The sequence below is a fragment of the Antechinus flavipes genome, chromosome 6, assembly GCF_016432865.1.
Source record: "Antechinus flavipes isolate AdamAnt ecotype Samford, QLD, Australia chromosome 6, AdamAnt_v2, whole genome shotgun sequence".
Taxonomy (NCBI): Eukaryota; Metazoa; Chordata; class Mammalia; order Dasyuromorphia; family Dasyuridae; genus Antechinus; species Antechinus flavipes.
Window position 1 is genome coordinate 156,563,485 of NC_067403.1, and position 19,509 is coordinate 156,582,993.

The 19,509-nt window shown below is 32.4% G+C and overlaps 1 protein-coding gene across 3 annotated transcripts in view; it reads right to left on the reverse strand.

Annotated features, from left to right (window-relative positions):
* Positions 1-19,509, reverse strand: part of AFF1 (ALF transcription elongation factor 1) — a 144,486-nt gene that overhangs the window by 13,528 nt on the left and 111,449 nt on the right. For all 3 annotated transcript variants that reach the window (XM_051966288.1, XM_051966286.1, XM_051966289.1), the window contains 4 exons: positions 14,278-14,375; positions 11,734-11,962; positions 4,037-4,119; positions 3,867-3,927 (listed from right to left, as the gene is read on the reverse strand). In XM_051966288.1, the coding sequence (XP_051822248.1) occupies positions 3,867-3,927; positions 4,037-4,119; positions 11,734-11,962; positions 14,278-14,375 (471 nt within the window). The remainder of the gene's footprint in view (positions 1-3,866; positions 3,928-4,036; positions 4,120-11,733; positions 11,963-14,277; positions 14,376-19,509) is intronic.

Genomic DNA, 19,509 nt, shown 5'->3' on the forward strand with positions numbered 1-19,509 from the left:
TATATTTTTATGTTTCTCTGAATTCCTGTGTTTGAACTTCAAAGTTTCTACTTCTGGTCTTTTCAATAGAAAGGTTTGCAAATTGATTTCATTAAAAATCCATTATTCCCCTAAAGCATTATACATAGTTGTGCTGAATAAATTAAGTTTTCATTGTCTATTTATTCTGCCAGATGGCAGATATTTCAAGATTTAATATTTTGGAAAAGAGGTTGCTAAATCATGTGTGATCTCGATTGTGCTTCTCAGTTTTTTCTTTCTGGCTCATTGCAGTACTTCTTTGACCTAGAAACTCTAAATTCATTTTGGAATTTCATTTAGGAATTCATTTTGGATCACTATTTCTACTATGCCTTCAAGTTACAAAAATTCTGGATAATTTTCTTTCAAGATTTCCTAAAACAGGTATCTAAGCTCATTTTTCCCCCAGGCATAATATTCAGTTAGTCCAATGCTTCCTAAAATTTCTCTTGCATCTGTTTTCAATGTTACTTGTGCTTTTACTTAGAAATCATGTATTTTTCTTCTATTTTTTCAGCGTTTCACTTTGCTTTAATATTTTTATTATCTTATGTGGTCATTGGATTTTTGAAGAGGTCCATTCTGATTTTCAAGGTGTTGCATGGGCAAGGATTTGTATATAGCTTCTGTCTAACTGTAAAATTACCTTTCAAATTCTTTATTCCATAGCTCTCATTTTTTTCAAAATGTTTTCCTCTAGTGCTCTCATATAAACACATTTTAAATCTTTTAATTTTAACTCTTTCTAGAATTCTTAATTGAATTTTTGCTTAAGCTTTATGATTCTTTGGAGCTTATTCTCCTCTTCAGGGTTTGTCTTGAACTTCACTATCACCATAATAATTCTTTAATGTTATATATAATCTCAATCTCAAACTTCACTGAAGCAAAGCAAGCCCTTTACATAACTGTCAACAATTCAATCCCACTCACTATAATGGCTTTTTCGTAACTTTTCATTTCTCGTCCCACTTCCTCTATCCCTCCTTCATTCCACTTTTTCTCATCTGAGAGCTGTGGCTCATGTTACATTGGAAAATTAAATTTTCTTTTATTTTCCTTATCACTCAGATGCCTTCTTCCAATCTCTGTCTTTACCTTTGTTTCACGTAAGGTGGCCATTCTCATCGCCAAGGTGAACTTCTCACACCACTAAATTTTCTTCAGCAACCATCCTCATACATACTTAAACTCTCTGTTGAGTTATCCACTTTTGCTACCATTGTGTTCCCTATTGGGACTAAAGGATTCATCTTAAAAAAAATTCATCTACAAATCATTGCCTCTCTAACTTTTCACTCTCAACTCTAAAACCTATCTTTCAATTTTATCATTAAACTGAAAATGCTCTCATCAAAACTTTCAATATTATCTTTTAAATCCCAAATCTAACCCTCCCCCTATTTCTAATTTTTCTTGATCTCTCTGTAGTCTTTGGGATTGCTGATCACCCCTTTTTCCTTTAAACTTACATAATTCTTGGATTTTTATGATACTGACCACTCCCATTTGAGTCTCCTTAAAAGGAATTTCCAAAGTGAGAATGTCCCCTAAACTTTGTCCTGGACCCTCTGCTCTTCTCACATTATTTATATTTCATTTGGTAATCTTACCCTAGATCCCATGGATTCAATTATCATCATTATGCAAATGATTTTCAGATCTGTTCATCCTTCATTATTCTTCTGACCTCCTGTCTCAAATCTCTTATTGATAAACAGACATCTCAAACTTAATATCCAGTTTAACGTTAAATTCAACAAGTCCAAAACTGAACTTATTTATCTTTTCCCAAAAATCTTCTCCACTTGCTAGCTTCCCTATAACCGTCAAGGGTACTAGGCAGTCATTGGAATATTCCAGTAATCCAAATTCACAACCATGGCTTTTCATTCCCTCACCTTCCTCACCTTCCCCCCCCCCCCCGCCCCCATCCCAATCTAACCAATAATGAAGTCTTGATGTTTATACTTTTGTAACAACTCTTGACTTCCAACACTGACCCCCTTAATACGGCCTTCATCACCTTATGCCATTGTTATAACCTGCTGGTTTGTCTCCTCCACTCCAGGCTATTTGTCTCTATTCACCTTTCAAAATGATCTTTCCTAAAGCATAGATCTGACCATGTCATCTCCTTATTGAAGAAATAAATAGCTCCTTATTACCTCCAGGATCAAATATAAAATTCTGTATTTGTTTTTTAAATCCTAGGTCATAGATAGAGTGTTACTAAGCTCGAGAGTTAGAAAGACCCATCTTCCTGAATTCAAATCTAGCCACTTTTAATAGCTGTGTAACCCTGGACCCAATCTGCCTCAATTTTCCTCACTTGTAAAAGAAGATGGAAAAGAAAATAGCAAACTACTCTAGTATTTCTGCCTCAAATGGAGTAAGAAGAGTTGGACACAAATGAAAAATGAGTGAATCAAAAAAAAAAAAAAAAAAAAGAAAGAAAGAAAAGAAAACTGGATCACTCTTATATATTCCAATCTCCTTATTTGCACATTACTGCCCTTCATGCCTTCTTACCAGAAACTGTATACCATTTTGACTCCATACTGATTAATTATACTCACGGCTGAATTTTTCTTACTTCACATCTTAACTTCCTGGCTTCCCTTAAGTATCACTTCAAATTCTACCTTAAACAAAAATCTTCTCTAATACTCTTTTATCTATGCCTTCACTCTGTTGATTATTTCCAATTTTTCCTGATTTGTAGATAGTTTATATATAGTCTTACCCATTAGATTTTGAGCTATTTGAAAGGTAGCTTTTTTTAAGTGTGAAAGAGGCTTTTTTTTTTTTTTTTTTTTTTTGGTATTCCCAGTGCTCATTACAGTAACCAAAATCACTCCTACAATAAAACTGCTTCAGGAAACTAATTCTAGCTTTTAGGATGGAAATGACTTATAAGCCTAGATCCACTGTGGTTCAGAATGTGAAGTCTCCTATATTGTGTCATGTATATCGTATATAACAGATACCTGTTGAATTGAATTGGATTTATATTCTTTAGACTGGAGTTGGTATAGTAATGATCCAGTTTGCACAGTAATTTGAATTTGTACTCTGAGTATTCCAGACATTTGAATTTAAATGATTATTAAATGACAAATTACTGGAGTAATCCCTGATGTTTCCCCAAAATTTGCCTCACTTAAAACTATCTCAATCTAGGTGGAGTTGTTGCTTCCTCAAATAGAAAACTTAACAAAGAATTTATGGTGAATTCCAGTCCATTGTGTTCTACACAGAGAAGTCCAGGGAAATGACAGAACCTTTGTCTAGATTGCCTAAAGCAAGAGATGATTTGGAAGTAAAGGACACAATCAAAGGCATTTTTCCTCACCCCCTTATTAGAATAGGTCCACCTCTCATTATGAATATTATAGAATGAATATTATTCTCTTTCATTAGATGTTGGTACTCTCAGGTAAACTCACTCTTCCAAGATTATAAAAGCATTGTGTGGATTCCATGAGGTTATTAGGTATTTGTGTCTTTATTAATTACATGCTACCATGATTACCAAAAGGATTAATTACCCAGAAACTATATCCTCTTATACATCACAGAGTAATGAAATTTTGGAGATGCTGAGATATATATATAAAACGAAAGAAAATATGTGCACATTTTTAAAAAATCAACAAGGGAATAAAAATTTGTCAGTAATTTTAGTTCTAAAATCTGTACTTTCCACAAATGCTCATGTAAGGCTAGTCTAAAGGAACCTGTTATAATTTTCATAAGAACTTGGGATTAAAAATACTAAAAGACGCTGAACCCTTAAAAACAGAGGGGAAATATGATCAGAAGAGAGGCAAGAGAACACTCACCATTGACTCTGCCTTGTGCTTTAACTTTTTGGCTTCCTTCAGGTGAAAAGCAGCAACTTGTCTGAAAGGGAGAAAAAAAACACCACCACAAATTAGTACACAAAAATCCACAGGATTTAGGTGCACTTTTTGAGACTAACTTAAAAATCCCAAACTACTCAAATTCTTACTTTTCAAGCTTGACTTGATGCTTTGGGGGCTTGGAGTTACCATTTGGCAAAGAAGGCACAGGAAAAAGATCACCTGGAGATGCCTAGAAAAATAAGGCAGTTCAGAATTGAGTATTTCAGTTCAGAGTTCTGAAATCAATCTTCAGAAGTGAAAAATAAAGGTGAAACTAAACACCAAATAAAGTTGGCTAAATCCAAGAACTGATTTTTCTGATCATTAAAAAATCCTAGGTTATTTATTGATTCTTTTCACTCCTATTAGACTAAAAGATATAACATAATTTATCAGCATAGCTACTATTAAAATTTTCTTCCAGTAATTATGAATATGATCATAATTTTGACAGTCCCACATAATTTGACAGTGTCAAACAGGAAGAGAAAGGGAGGAATCTTAGGAAGATAGTTAAGACCAAACGCAAAGAAAGCTTAAAAGTCTTCTATCTCAAATACAAAGCAAATACACTAGAGCAAGCTAAATATGAGGAATAATGCACCCAGAGAAATAATTGATAAAAGAACTATGCTGAGAATAATTTTACATACATATACTTATTTGTGACTAATAATAGCCATCTCTAGGGCAAAAAGGGGGGAAGAGAACAAAAACAAAATTTACATATTAACTTTGTTGTATATTTGAAAGAAATGACAAGTTATTGAGTAAATTTGCAGTTTCATGTATAATCATCTGTTTTATAATCGTCTGTTTTGTTGACTTCGTTATGGAAATGCGTTCTTTAATCCATAAATGAAAAAAGTATTTTTTAAATTTTGAGAAAAATTCAGGATAATTGAAACAGAAAAAAAAACATATAGTATTCCTGGCATTTCTATTTTGCTGCTCCAGCTCTTCTACAGTCTTCCCCCTGGCTAGCTCCCAACATGGTAGTCTGTTGAAGTCAACAATGTTAGGCACTGATGTCCCTTTTATGAATTGAGCCCTAGTCCATTCTGCTGCTCTGGCCTTTTCCCTCCTCCCATAGCCTACTGATTCATTGGCATAGGGTAGTCTGAATTTCAGAAAGCAAAGCAGCCCTGTGGCACAGGATATATTTACATAGGAATATGGAGGCCAAGGTGAAGTAAAATGAGGAGGGAGGAGCCAAAAGTACAAGGATGTTTACAGCTATTAAAAAAAACAGCAGCAGATCAAAAGAATTCATTAAGTAAAAGTAGAATCCATCTACCCCAGATTCCCCAGCTCCTACTCTTCTTGGATCAATGTGAAAAAAATTAAATCTTAGAAAGCATGAAACAAACCTAGAAGACTAGGAATGGGAAAAGTAGAGAAGAAATCCAACATTTGTGGCCTCTGAGACTGCTGAAATAACAAAGTAATCAGTATTTCACAAACTTTAAAGAGCAAAAGTCTGGTGCACTCTGTGATTCCACAAAGAACAAGTAATAGGAAAGAGCACAATCTTCAGGTGATTAAGTAAAGCACAGTTCATGATACACATGATCTAAAAATCAGTGGAGTGACTGATAAAGGCAAATTCAAGTTGAACAAGAAGACAGTATATAAAAAATTTAAATAAAAAGTCATCTTCACGGACAAAAACAAAAAACGAATCTAAATTAAAAGTCCCTGTGGGAAATCTGAAGGCAATAGAAAAAAATCCTGAAAGAGTCTTTGATATGACGTGAAGGTAATGTCAAATAAAGCTTTCCAAAATGGTTCAGAAAGTAATCAGTGAAAAAATATAAGCAGAAGCTAAAAGTTAAGAAGAAAACACAACATTTTTCACTAAAGTAAATTATTTAAAAAGAAAAAAAGAATCAGAATGCAAAAACGTAAAAGTTGAAAGAAAAATAGAGCATCAATAAGGAAAAACAAAGTTCTTACAAAATAAGAACAAGAAATTGTAAAACTTTTAGAAAAAAATTCATGAAAAGAAAAACAAGCAATTATATAAAAAGTAGACGGCAAATGTATAGATTGTATAAACCCACAGGACAGGAAAAAGACCCCAATTTTACCAAATAACGTATTAGTCAAATGTCAAAACCATAACACTAAAGAAAAATTTTTGTAGGCAATAAGGAAAATACTCTATGGAAAACACTCTATGGAAAACCAAACAGAATAGAAAAAGATTACGAGGTCCATGGAAGATCAATCTAGAAATTAAAAAGAAAATTTGGAATGATATTCTGAAGAGTAGAAAACGATAGATAGTATTCTTAAAACAATGTTAAAGCCTCAACATTAAAAAAAAATCCACTCTCCATAAAAAGGGAAAAATTTTAATTACCCCTTTCAAAGAATTAAGAATTCAACAGAATACTTAATATCCAAGTTGACCAAATAGTAGAAAGTAATAAAAGCAGATGAAATGAAATCTCTGTTTTCATGTGGCTCAAGTTAGATAAGAACATAAAGTTGGAAAGTGAGGATCTTTTTGAAACAATGAATTAATATTCTACTTTAAAGGGAAAATCTTTGTTTCTTCATTGCATGGAGGGAAGGATAAATAGATCATGACTTTATTAGTACAGGAATTCTGGCTGAAGAAACTCTTTACCAATGTAGAATGGTACCTGCTTTACAATTTAGTTTTACAGAACTATTTGGGCACTAAGGCAAAATTGGAATCCAAGATTTCGTTGACATCAAGGAAAATTCTAAACCACAACTGCCTTTCAATTCTCATTTTAAAGCAATTGTATGGTATGAGAGAGAAAACTTTTCTTAGATAGAGGGAAAGGGCAGCCCAGATAATGAGAGGCAAGACTCTAGAAGAAAGGTAGCTGAGAGGCTTTCAAGTTTTCCTTATCCTTTTGGAATGGCAAAAAAGTAAGAACAGAACATGAAGGTACAATTTATGAAGAGCAGGGCCTGACCTGGACAGTGATATGAAGCAACTACCCAGACATAGGGAACTGAGGTAGCTATATGATAGAAATTGTTAGACTTGACCAAAAATCCCACTTCAAATGCTTATTAGCTAAATAATCCTGGGCTAGTTCAGTTATCCTGTTTGTACAATGGGGATGATAATATAGCATCTACTTTAAAAGATTGTTGAGAGGTGACATATAAAAGAGGATGAGATAAGGCCCTTACCACTAACACTTTTAGGAGAGCTGTACACTATAGGTAATTAGTGTTAAAAAAAACTAGCTCCGCAAAATTAGAGACTCCACCTTTTTTTGTATCTTTAACCCCTCTAATATATTTATACAATTCTTTGGTTGCATAAGAAAGATCAGATCAAAAAGGAAAAAAAAATGAGTAAGAAAACAAAATGCAAGTCCACAGCATCAAACAGAGGGAAAATGCCATGTTGTGATCCACATTCAGTTCCTACAGTCCTCCTTCTCTGGGTGCAACTGGATAACTTCATCACAAGATCATTGGAACTAGCATCAATCATCTCTTTTGTTGGAAAGAGTCACGTTCATCAGAATTCATGGTCATATAACATTGATGTTGCCATATACAATGATTTGGTTCTGCTTGTCTCTCCAAGCCTCTCTAAAATCATCCTCCTGATTGTTTTTTATAGAACAATAATATTCCATAACATTCATATACCATAACTTTTCAAACCATTCTCCAACTGATGGGCATCCACTCAGTTTCCAGTTTCTTGACTCTAATGAAAGAGCCTCTTTTAAAATAATGTTTTCAAACAAAACAAAATGTTTTCTTCATAAAATTCATTTTTACAATTATAAAGAAAACCCAATAATTATAAGGAAGTAACTGGCGATTTGGGAATGATCAGAAGAAACAAATCAAAGATTGAAGAGGAATAAAGGATAAGCAAAAAAACACAAACAAGATCAACAGATCTTCTGAGGTATAGTCACAAAACACAGTCTTCTGAATTTGACTGCCTCTATTGAGAATTAATATTTTTGGAGAAAGATTCAAGAGCAGTTGTTAAAGTGGGGTCTTTTAACCTTGGTAACCTACATTACTGTCAAAGGCATCATAACCTCAACAATGAAAAACTGACTATATTAAACAGATTAAAAAGCCATGTCACAATGGTTAACTTTTAAAGATACTGACATATAACAGAATTAATAGTATGAAATTATTCCCTTCTCAGAGGTAGTCTTTTAAGACTACAAGGAAACAAAAATCATAATGAATAAAGGAACCAGGAGCATGTGATACAGACCTAAATGAAAACTAAGTAATAACATTCTAAAGAATGAGTGAGTAAAAAAACCCAAATAATAGAAATGATAAATGTTTAAAATAGTAATAGTGAAACTGCTACAAATTTACTCACTCTGGGTGATAAATGAGTAATATGTAATTTCATTTGCTTTTAGGAAAAAAAAACAATTAAAATATTGTGTCTCTCTTTCTCACCTTTTACTATTTCAGACCACATTTAAATATTGAAAGTGAAGTACAGAATGAAGAGATCATCTAAATAATTTTATAATCTCAGATACAGTTACTTAATTATCTTATGTCAATTTATAAAATATAGCAATTTTCTGAATATTTCAGATATTTTACTGGGTACATAGAAAATTTGCTTTATTCTAAAAATTACAAAGGAACCTTCAAATTCATATCAAAGATTCAATTAGTCTTAAAAATGAGGGTGAAAAAAGATACATACAAATATAATAATAAAGAGGAAGAGTGGAATTTATTAAATTTGAAAAATCAGGGTTAGTAATCATGATAGCAAGAAAAGTTAAAGCTAAAATAGATTTAAACAAAAAAAAAGTAGAGAAACTATATTATATGTCACTCATATTAGCCCATACTGTTTTATACTATTTAAAATAACTACTTATTTTAAGGTTGGAATATTGCTGTAGTACAGGAAATGATAAGTTGGGGGGAAATGTGGAAAGACTTGCCCTTATGAAGGAAGATATTTTTCACCTTCAGAAAAACAAGAATAGTATGTATTTAAAAAATGTATTATACAAATGTACATATTGTTATAGATATCTGTGTGTATCCATGCTTAATTGTAATTTTCTTGGTGGGGAGGGGAGGAGAGGAAGGAAGGGAGAGGAAGAGAACAAAGTAAAAAGTATATGAGAAAGAACAAACCAAAAAAATACCCTAGAAGGAAACAAAGAAAAAATGGACAGCTCTGAACACAATGTGTAATATTTACTATATAAGTTTTTTAAAAATATAAACATATCGCTTTATAGTTTTAATCCTCTTGTGTTCTGCTATTCATATGGCTGTTTTCTTTTCCTATTTAAGTTTTAAATAAATAAAATTTTTTAAAAGAGGGTGTGTGGGGTAGAGAAGAGGGTAGCAAGGAAATTATAAATCATTAAGATTCAAACATTAGACTATAGCAATATGGAAAAGTCATATAAAACACATATTGGATATAAATGGTAGAACAAGAAAAATTCCCCTTGTGCCCCAGGATCTAGAGCTAGAAAACCTACGTTAAAATCCCATCTGCAATAAATCACTTAATTCCCCTGGTTTTTAATGTTCTTATTTATAAAATGAAAAGATTGGACTAAATAACCTCTGAGGTATTTTTTATTTCTAAATCTATAATTCTGCAAAACCAAATTTTTAAAGAATATAGATAGACACATGGCCAAAGAAATGTTACAATAACCACAACCATATAAATGATTGCTCCAAATCACTTTGAGGGAAATGCAGATAAATAAAAGAATTAAAGCTTCATTTCATATTCATCAGATAGGCAAAAAAGACAGACATGGTTCTTGTTGGAGGGGTATGAGAAGAAAGATACACTAATGCACCAATAGTGGTCTTGTAAATTTATCCAATTATTCTGGAAAACAATTTGGAATTGCATGGGAAAATTCACTCCAAAGTACAAAAATATCCTTTGATCCTATGATACTGCTAGTACTACTGGTACTACTACTAGTACCAAGAAGATTAAAATACATTAGAGAGATTTCCAGAAATATGGATAGTATTAGAGAACTGGAAGGAATATAGGGAATGGCTGAACAAAATGAGGTCTATGAATATAACTATATTATTGCACTGTAAAAGTGTTGAATTAAATGAAATTAGAGCAACATGGCAAGATTTTTTATAAAAATAGGGAAAACTAGGAAAACAAGACCATTACAATAATGTGAAGGAAAATAATACTAAATGACTTTAGAAGATAAACGTAAACTCTAATTGTAGACTATAAAGGACTGAAGAGGGAGCATTTCTTGAAAAATATAGATTCAAGATTTACTTGGCAAAAGTTATTTCAATCCTAAAGACAATTTTGTAAGTAACATGTTGAATTAATTATATACTTTAAAAGGAGAGCAAGCAGTATATAATATGAGATTTGTAGGGGGTTGCTAAGTAATACAGAGGATAGAGGACTAGCCTAGAGGCAGGAGAAGCCTAGAGGCACTAACTAGCTGTGTGACCCAGTGCAAGTCACTCCAACTGATCTCTTCTCACCCCAAAAAATCTGTACAATCACGAACATCTCTCTACTGTATTGTTTATTGGGAAATGTTCAAAATACTTAAAATGAGGGAGAGAAAAGGTCGACACTTAAGAAGGAATCAACTGAGGGAAAAATCTTTGTGACATAATAAAGTCACTCCCCAATAAATATATGAACAAAGGATGCAAAGAATTCTCAAAAGAATTGCAAACTATTAACAACCAAAAAGAATGTTCCAAATCACTAAGGGAACACTCAAGAGAATTCATTTTATAACTATTTATAAGGATGACAACAACCAAAATTAATAGCCTAACTTAGAAGAGTTGTGGAAAGATGGGGATAATGACGGATGGCTGGTAAAGATATGAAAGGAATTGTCTTATCATTCTAAATAAGAATTTGGAATAATGCAAAGAAAGTGATTAAAACATTTAAGTACTTTTGACCCAGAGAGTACTGTGCCAGGTATATACATAAGAAGATGAGTGATAAAAATAAAGGCCCATATACAACAGCACTTTTTGTGGTAAGAAAAAACTGAAAGTAATTTTCAATGATTAGGGAATGTTACAAAATTGCACGAATCTAACAGTATATTTCTATGCTATAAGAAACAATGTAACAGAACTGATTCAAAAGGAAGTAATGAGAAAACAATATATACAATAAATATAAAATGTAGTAGACAGAAAAGCAACAAAATAGTTACAACTAAATGTTTCAAAATTATATTGAACCAGTTTATTCCCCAAGAAAAATTAAGAGAAAACATCTTCTCAATTGTTTGCAAAGATTATTGATATGTAACAATCACATCACTTTTTTGTTTGCTAGTTAAGTTTTGCAAGCATGTTATTCTAAGAAATAGTTTTCTTGGAAGAAGAATAGATGATATAAAAGCAAAATGATAACAATTCCTAAAGAGTTAAACCTAGAATAGTTAATATATCCCAAAAACCTTATTTTCCAATTAAGATAAAATAGCTTCTATGTGATTTTAAGTAGTATATGTGATATATACCTCTTTCCAGCCTGAAGTCTTCAAATTAAAAAAAAAAAAAATCAGTCAGAAAATGTGGATGTGTGACAGACAACCTGGGTTGTTACACTTACATTTGAGAAATCTAACAGCTATATTCTCTTGTTTGGAAAATTAAATTACATATGTATGTAATAAAATGTGTATGTAAAATAATATATAATAACATACACTCACATACAGGCTTTTTTTTGTTAGATATACTTTTCAAAGAAAACATAGTATTATCTAGATTTTAACAATTCATTATTATCTGTACTCACTTTATTACTTGTAGAATTTCCAGAAGGCTTTCCTTCCTCTCTCTTATGTTTAGAAGAAGAATCTTTATGGCTATCTTTAGTGGTGCTAGTACTTTTGGAGTGCCCCTGAGCACAGGGGGAGGTTTCATTCCTTGGTCTTTTCTGTACATTCTTGGCTGGTTTGTGGGAAGGAGACTCAGGTGGTATTGGTGGTAGCTCTTTCTTCACGAAGTCTGAGGAGGGCTTCAATCTGGAGAAGAATACCACACTAAACTAAATCTGGCTATGATATTAGCTGCTGGACCAGCTAGTTATACTTAAATTAAGAAAAAGTTGCTGTAGTCAAAATAACTGTTCAATTAAACAAGGTGGAAAAGAATAAGGAAAAAACTCCTGTAAGAAGTCTTATTTTATGTGCTTTAGATATATAAATAAAAGACAGAAAAGAATCTACTAAGAGAAAAAGAAAATCTCAGGGGATTTTTGTAACCCTAGATAATCTCATTCTAGAACAAAAATTAGAATGAAGTTTTTTAAAAAAATGACCCTTTTACTCAAGAGATCTCACATCTAGATATATGGATCAAGGAGGTTAAAGTCAGATTTAAAGGGTTTCATGTACATCAAAATTATTTAAAGCATGACTTTTTGTTGTGACAAAGATCTTAGAAGCAAAGAGACACTCACTGAGTAGGAAATAGCTAAACAAAATGCAGAAAAGAAATTTAATGGAATATTACTATAACTATCTGGAAATGACAAATATAAAGAATTCAGAGGAATATGAGAAGGCATATCCATGGAGACTGTAGTAAGCAGAGACAAGACAGCAATATGCAGTTTCTAAAACAATGGAAATAATAAAAAGAACAAGAGTAATAGTGTAATTAAAATCACCAAAGGAAATAGGAGAAGGGGGGAAGTGAGGAGGAGGAAAAAGGAAAAGAGAGAATAGAAAAGGAGACAGGGAAGGAGTATCTGACTAAAGCAAATAAATAAGTTAAAACACTTCAATATTTTAAAATATTAGATTACCACTTGACAACAACAGAAGCTTATAGAAAAAGCATAAAATCTATTACGCAGTGAACTTAGCCACCAATATCATTTCCTCTGTACCCAATTTTTGACCCATAAAATAAGAGGAAGTAAGTATGGTATGTGATTCAAATACATGTTGCTTTTATTTATGAGGAAAGTTCTTACCTCTTTGGGAGTTTCTGATAATTAGCAGAATTGTGGAAATGAAATATATGGGTGAAAAATAGCTTCACATAAGTTACTAGCTGTGTTAATATTTTTAAAAAATTAACATTTTCCTTTAAAGTTTATACTGGTAAAAATAAAACAACATCACTTTTTGTTGTCATTACCTAAAAGGGACACTTTAAATACATAGTTCTAGCCGTATAAACAAAAGCCAATCTTAGATTTAGTGTTTTGGACATTTCTTTGTGGATATCTTCCAACCTGTACCTCAAACACAACAAATTCCCAAACAAGTTTCTACCAAATTAGTTCCTTTTCCTCACTTCTGTATTAAAATACTAACATCCAAAACTTTTAAAAAAAATATTAAACTAGGCTAGAAATCTTGGCATCATTGATGAATACTCCCTCTCCTCAAGTCCTAACAAAACCCAAATCTTTCCAATTTGTCGCCTCTTCCACTATTACCATATTAACTCGAGCTTTTTGATAACCTCATGCCTTACCTATTGCAATTTCTTTCCAAGTCATCTCCCAGTCTAAAAATCTGCTCCCCATCAAAAATATCTTAAACACTGTGGCATTTTCCCAAAGAATACTTACAATATGTATTGTATTTTAGGAAGATTATTCTGAAACAATTTTACAAAAGAGATTAAAAGGGAGGCTTATCAATTCCTTAATTTAACAGTTCAGATGCCTAAAGAGTAGCAATAGGAATTTTAAAAAAAGAGAGAACAGAATATGCATTCAATAATTCTTAAAATGTGTAATACTAGAAAAAAGGAAAATATTAACTACATATAGAATTTACATGAATAAAAAGGATAATTTCCAAGATACATATATATCTCATTTCTATGAAAGAGAATTTTTTATTTCTAATATTCCCAAATTTACAGCAATGTAAACTTGTTAATTTGCATAAAAATTATCCTCAGAAACAAAATAATATCAAGCAAAAGCAATATGTTTCTGTATATATGTACAACCAAAGTGAATCACATTCAGTATATTTTAATGAGTGTTATTGCATAACTTCAAACAAATATATTTTCACACATTGTTCTAGACAGTCTCATTAAAACTGAGCTCTAAGAACAACTAACTTTTTCAGGGGATATATTTTCTAAGTTTGATGAGGTGTCTGTTGGGAAGTATTGTGTGTCAACAATGTAATGTTGTTGTAACTTAGAATTTTAAATTCTTAGAATTAAGAATGTAACTTAGAAATTTAAAAGATGAGCAAAGATGGGGCTAAGATGACCAATTTTAGGTTTGCAGAATTGAAAAAATGGAAGCCATTATATAATAATGGATCATTTCATTTTTTAGTGTGTTCATCTTTACACTCACCTTTGTTTACTAGAGTCTTTGTGAGCATATGATGACGAGAATTTGGTTTCTTTCTCCAGTTTGATTTTCTTGCTATCAAAGTCTCTTTCTGCTTCATTCTGTAAGTGAATTAAGAGAAACTTCACAGACTTAAACATCCAAGTAAAACAATATATGAAAAATGCCCAGAGTACAGACAAATTATGACCTGACAATTCAGATTTCGTTTTTCTTTTTAAACTATCAATATATAGGGAAAAAAATTAACATCAAGCTTTCCTAGGCTTTGAAGTAAAGGACTTACAGTGATTATGATTATTTAATTAGCTTGAGGAAATAAAGTTTTAAGCAAGAGAGAAGCAGCTATGTGTATTATTATGAGCTTAAATAATATTTTTGATCTATTTATTCAAATGGATCACCTAGCCAAAGATCCCATAAAAACTTTGTTAATCTTTTTTATCCAGCTAGGATTTGAAAATGATGACATAAAACTTGAATATTCTCATCTCTACTACTACAATTTCCTCATACCAGTATTGAAATTCTAAGTTTACTCAGGAAAACTTCTTTACATGACTAAGAAGTGGAAACCATAGCATAATTCAGATCTTCCAACTTTTGATTACCTCAGGTGAAATATCTTAAGGCAGCATCAAATCAGCCTTTCTTAAAAACTTGAAATTCTCTCTCAAAAGTTAAGATGGAAAAGAAAATAATTCACTTCTCAAATTAGCAGGATAAGAGAAATGTTCCAGGTCACATGATCAATGTGACTAAAATTTTCCATCAATTCCCACTCACACTCAAAAAATCCTTTAAAAGAAATTGCACTCCTACATCATGCACTTGATATAGGCCAATTCCCAATGAATCCAGAAGACAAAAAGAAATTTAAAAGTGTAAAAGTGTTAAAAGTTATCAGTGAAAAAACCATTTACACAAAATGACTCAAGAAATTTTGCTGGGGATGCACAGTAGGATCCCTTTTATTGAGACAGACTACCATCCTCTTTAATTGCAGATTCTTTCTCCAATAACAAGGAAGAAAGCAGGTTGCATTGCATAGACTGGTTCCTATATTATCAACTGCCAGAACTATAAAAATACTATCCTAAAACCTCTAGCTCTTCCCATGCAAAAAAGGTGGTATGTGGAATAAATTAATATTTCTGAAAGATGTTATTACCTATAGTAACAGATAGAAAAAAGAAACTGGCAAAAAAGACAAACAAACTATCACTTTTTTGCAGGTGTTAAGGGTTTTCTTACAGAACCTTACAGAGATAAATTAAAAAAAAATGAAACAAAGGATAACTTCAGCATAGTTGTAGGATGCAAAATAAATCAGCATAATTAGCACTTGTGAACTTAAAAAATTAAGCAAGAAGACATTTTAGAAAAAAGAAATTTCATTAAAAATAGTTACTAAATGGAATTGGAAGTCTATCAATCAACAGCAGTCATATAAATATAGGTACAACACATTCCAGAAAACCAATGACAAAAATAAAAACACTCCTAAATAAGGAAATATACCAAATATCCTTGGAAGGTCAAGCCAATAAAATTGATATTGCTAATTAAATTATTTATTCAATAACATAAACTACCAAAGAATTAATTTATACAGCTAGAAAAAAAATAACAAAATCAATCTGGAAGAGCAAAAAGTCAAAAATCTCCAAGGAAACGAGATGATTTGATATTGGTTAAAAAATTTAAAAAGTCAACCAGTGGGACAGCTTTAGTATACACTTGTGAAAGTTAGAAAACAGAAGGGCAGAAATTAGGCTGACTTATTGATCTCATGCCACATCCCAACTTACATATAAATGTCCCACCAACAATCACATTAGAAGAGCAAAGAAAAAATTACTTGTACTATTTCTAGATGAGACGATCAAACAATATATAGATAAGATCACAGAAGGTAAAATGGATAATTTTGACTGCACAAGTTTTTACATAAAAAATGTAGCAAAAATTTTAAAAAGTAAAATCCAGAAAATCCTTGTAGCAACTTTCTCCGGTAAAAGTCTTATTTCTATATTATATAAAGCATATGAAAAGGATATGGACAAAAATATCAAAGAAATCCAAGCTATCAGCAGCTGTATTTAAAAATGTTCCAAATCAATAATAATTATTAGAAAAATACAAACAAAAGTAATTGCATTTTGCGTTTTATGTTAAAATCCTACTGGAAAATTTGACAAAAAAGATAAATGACAAATATTGGACTGGGTACAAGTAAACAGATACAGCAATACCTTGCTCATGGAGTTCTGTAATGATAAAGAAGCTGGATCTATATAGAAAAAGTTACTTTACACTGATAACATTGTTGGTGGAATTCTGAATACATCCAGCCATTCTGGAGAGCAATTTGGAACTATGCTCAAAAAGTTATCAAACTGCGCATACCCTTTGGTCCAGCAGTGTTTCTTCTGGGCTTATACCCCAAAGAGATACTAAAAAAGGGAAAGGGACCTGTATGTGCCAAAATGTTTGTGGCAGCCCTGCTTGTAGTGGCTAGAAGCTGGAAAATGAATGGATGCCCCTCAATTGGAGAATGATTGGGAAATTGTGGTATATGAATGTTATGGAATATTATTGTTCTGTAAGAAATGACCAGCAGGATGAACACAGAGAGGACTGGCAAGACTTACATGAACTGATGCTAAGTGAAATGAGCAGAACCAGGAGATCATTATATACCTAAACAAGATGCTGTATGAGGATGTATTCTGATGGAAGTGGATCTCTTCAATAAAGAGATCTAACTCAGTTTCAATTGATCAAGGATGGACAGAAGCAGCTACACCCAGAGAAAGAACACTGGGAAATGAATATAAACTGCTTGCATTTTTGTTTTTCTTCCAGGGTTATTTCTACCTTCTGAATCCAATTCTCCCTGTACAACAAGAGAAATGTTCGGTTCTGCACACATATATTGTATCTAGGATATACTGTAACCTATTTAACATATAAAGGACTGCTTGCCATCTGGGGGAAGGGGTAGAGGGAGGGAGGGGAAAAATTGGAACAGAAGTGAGTGCAAGGGATAATGTAAAAAATTACCCTGGCATGGGTTCTGTCAATAAAGTTATTAAAAAAAAAAAAAAAGAAAGAAAATTACCCATGCATATGTTTTGTAAATAAAAAGCTTTAATAAAAATAAAATATAAAAAAATCTAGGCAAGAGATGCTGAGGACTTGAACTAATGCTGTGTAATTAAGGTAATTAAGGATTAGTGAGAATTTTTAAGGATGAAAAAGAGGATATATTTTTAAGTCACCTAGAATGAACTTGCAGATCGAAAAAGTTAATTAAAGCAGAATTAGGAACATGGGGACAATACACTGTTAGTCATAGAAAGACAATCATTTCATGAGAGGCTGTAATATAAAAGATAATAAAACATGATCAAGGGATTCTGGAACATAGTTCTCTTGGAAGCAAAAGGCAGCAGAGATAAAAATGGCAAGATTTGCTAACTAAGTGGCTCTGTGAGGTGACAGAGAATCAAGTCTAACAAGGGTTACCAACTGAGATTTTAGAAGAATGGAATTCAAAAGAAATGGAGAAACTGGGAAGGAATGTGAGTTTTGGCAAAAAGATAATTAATTTTGCTTTGGATATATTCAATGTGAGATGTCTCTAGGGCATCAAATTTGAAATGTCCAACTGACAATGTTGGAAGACTGAATGTCTTAGGAACAGGCAAAGAGTTAATAATCAAATCCACAGAAACTGATGAGAACACCAAAAGAGTAAGCATAGATATAAGAAGCCTTGGATCACCGTCATTTTTATAGATGCTAAAACTCAAGCCCAGGGGCAGCTAGGTCGCACAGTGGATAGGATACCAGCCCTGAAGTCAGGAGGACCTGAGTTCAAATCTGGTCTCAGACACTTTACACTTTCCTAGCTGTGTGGACCTTGGGCAAGTGACTTAGCCAGGATTAAAAGTGTTCCATGATATCACTTTCCTCCCTAGTATCATGTAGGGTGTTGTTCACTTGAAGCAAGCATGATTCAAATGTAACATTCAATACTCCTAGTGCACACAGGCCAATTGAAATCTGATCTCCTGGACAAGAGAAAACTCAAAGAGGAGAGGACAGCAGCAAAGAAAAAGTGGTTAACAGTATCAGCAAGTTTCAGAATCCAAGAAGGAATTAGGATAAAAAATGTTTTTAAGTATGGTAAATGAAGTAACTTTTGAGAGCAGTTTCAGTTAGGTAACGAGACCAAAAGAGACTACAAAGGTCTGAAGTAGCTGTAATAAGAAAAAGAAGAAATTGTGAGAATAGTCGATTTTTGAGGTATTTGACTAAAAAAAGGAAAGAGAAATTCAGAACAGTAGCTTGAGGAGATGGGCGGACTAATAACTCTTGAGAATAAAAGAAATTATGATGTATTTTTAAGTAACAGTGACAGAGACAAATAAAAATGAAGATTAAAGCAGAAGCCTGAAGTGGGGACAATGGGCTATGTAGATGACAGCATCAGACTAAGGATTTATGTAGAGAGGATGGCCATGGTGAGAAAAGCCACTGCTTCATTGGAAATTAGTCAAAAAAGAATAGAAACGATATCAAGGGATTTGGAAATATAGAGTTATCTTGGGGGCAGGGAGCAGAGAGCATAGTGGGAAAGTCAAAGGTTTGGGGGATAGGGTACATAGATAATTGATTTAGATCAGAGGCTCTCCAAGTCCACAGATCCTTCCATGTCCGTGACATCAAAACTATTTTCATAATACTCAAATTGTACTTGCCTTTTCCCACTCTCCTTCTGAGTATACACTTGAATTTTTCAAAGACTGTATGACTTGTGATCAGTCTTTATTAAGTTGTGTATCTGAACACGATAACTCAGTCTTTTTATCTATACTTTTGCCTTACAAATACAAATCTATACAAGTGGTTGCACTTGTTCAAAAATTTTGCTTGTATTCATCTACTTAACTCATATATTGAGTATAAGCATTAATTATTCATCCAAGATGATATTCTTTCATGTAAATGCTTAACAACAACCACCAGTGATGCTGAAATATTCAATGTCTTGATTATTTTAAAGATCATGGTTTGTATTGGTCATCCTGCCATCTAAGGGAGGGGGTGGGGGGGAAGGAGGGGAAAAATCGGAACAAAAGATTTGGCAATTGTCAATGCTGTAAAATTATCCATGGATATAACTTGTAAATAAAAAGCTATTAAAAATTTAAAAAATAAATAAAG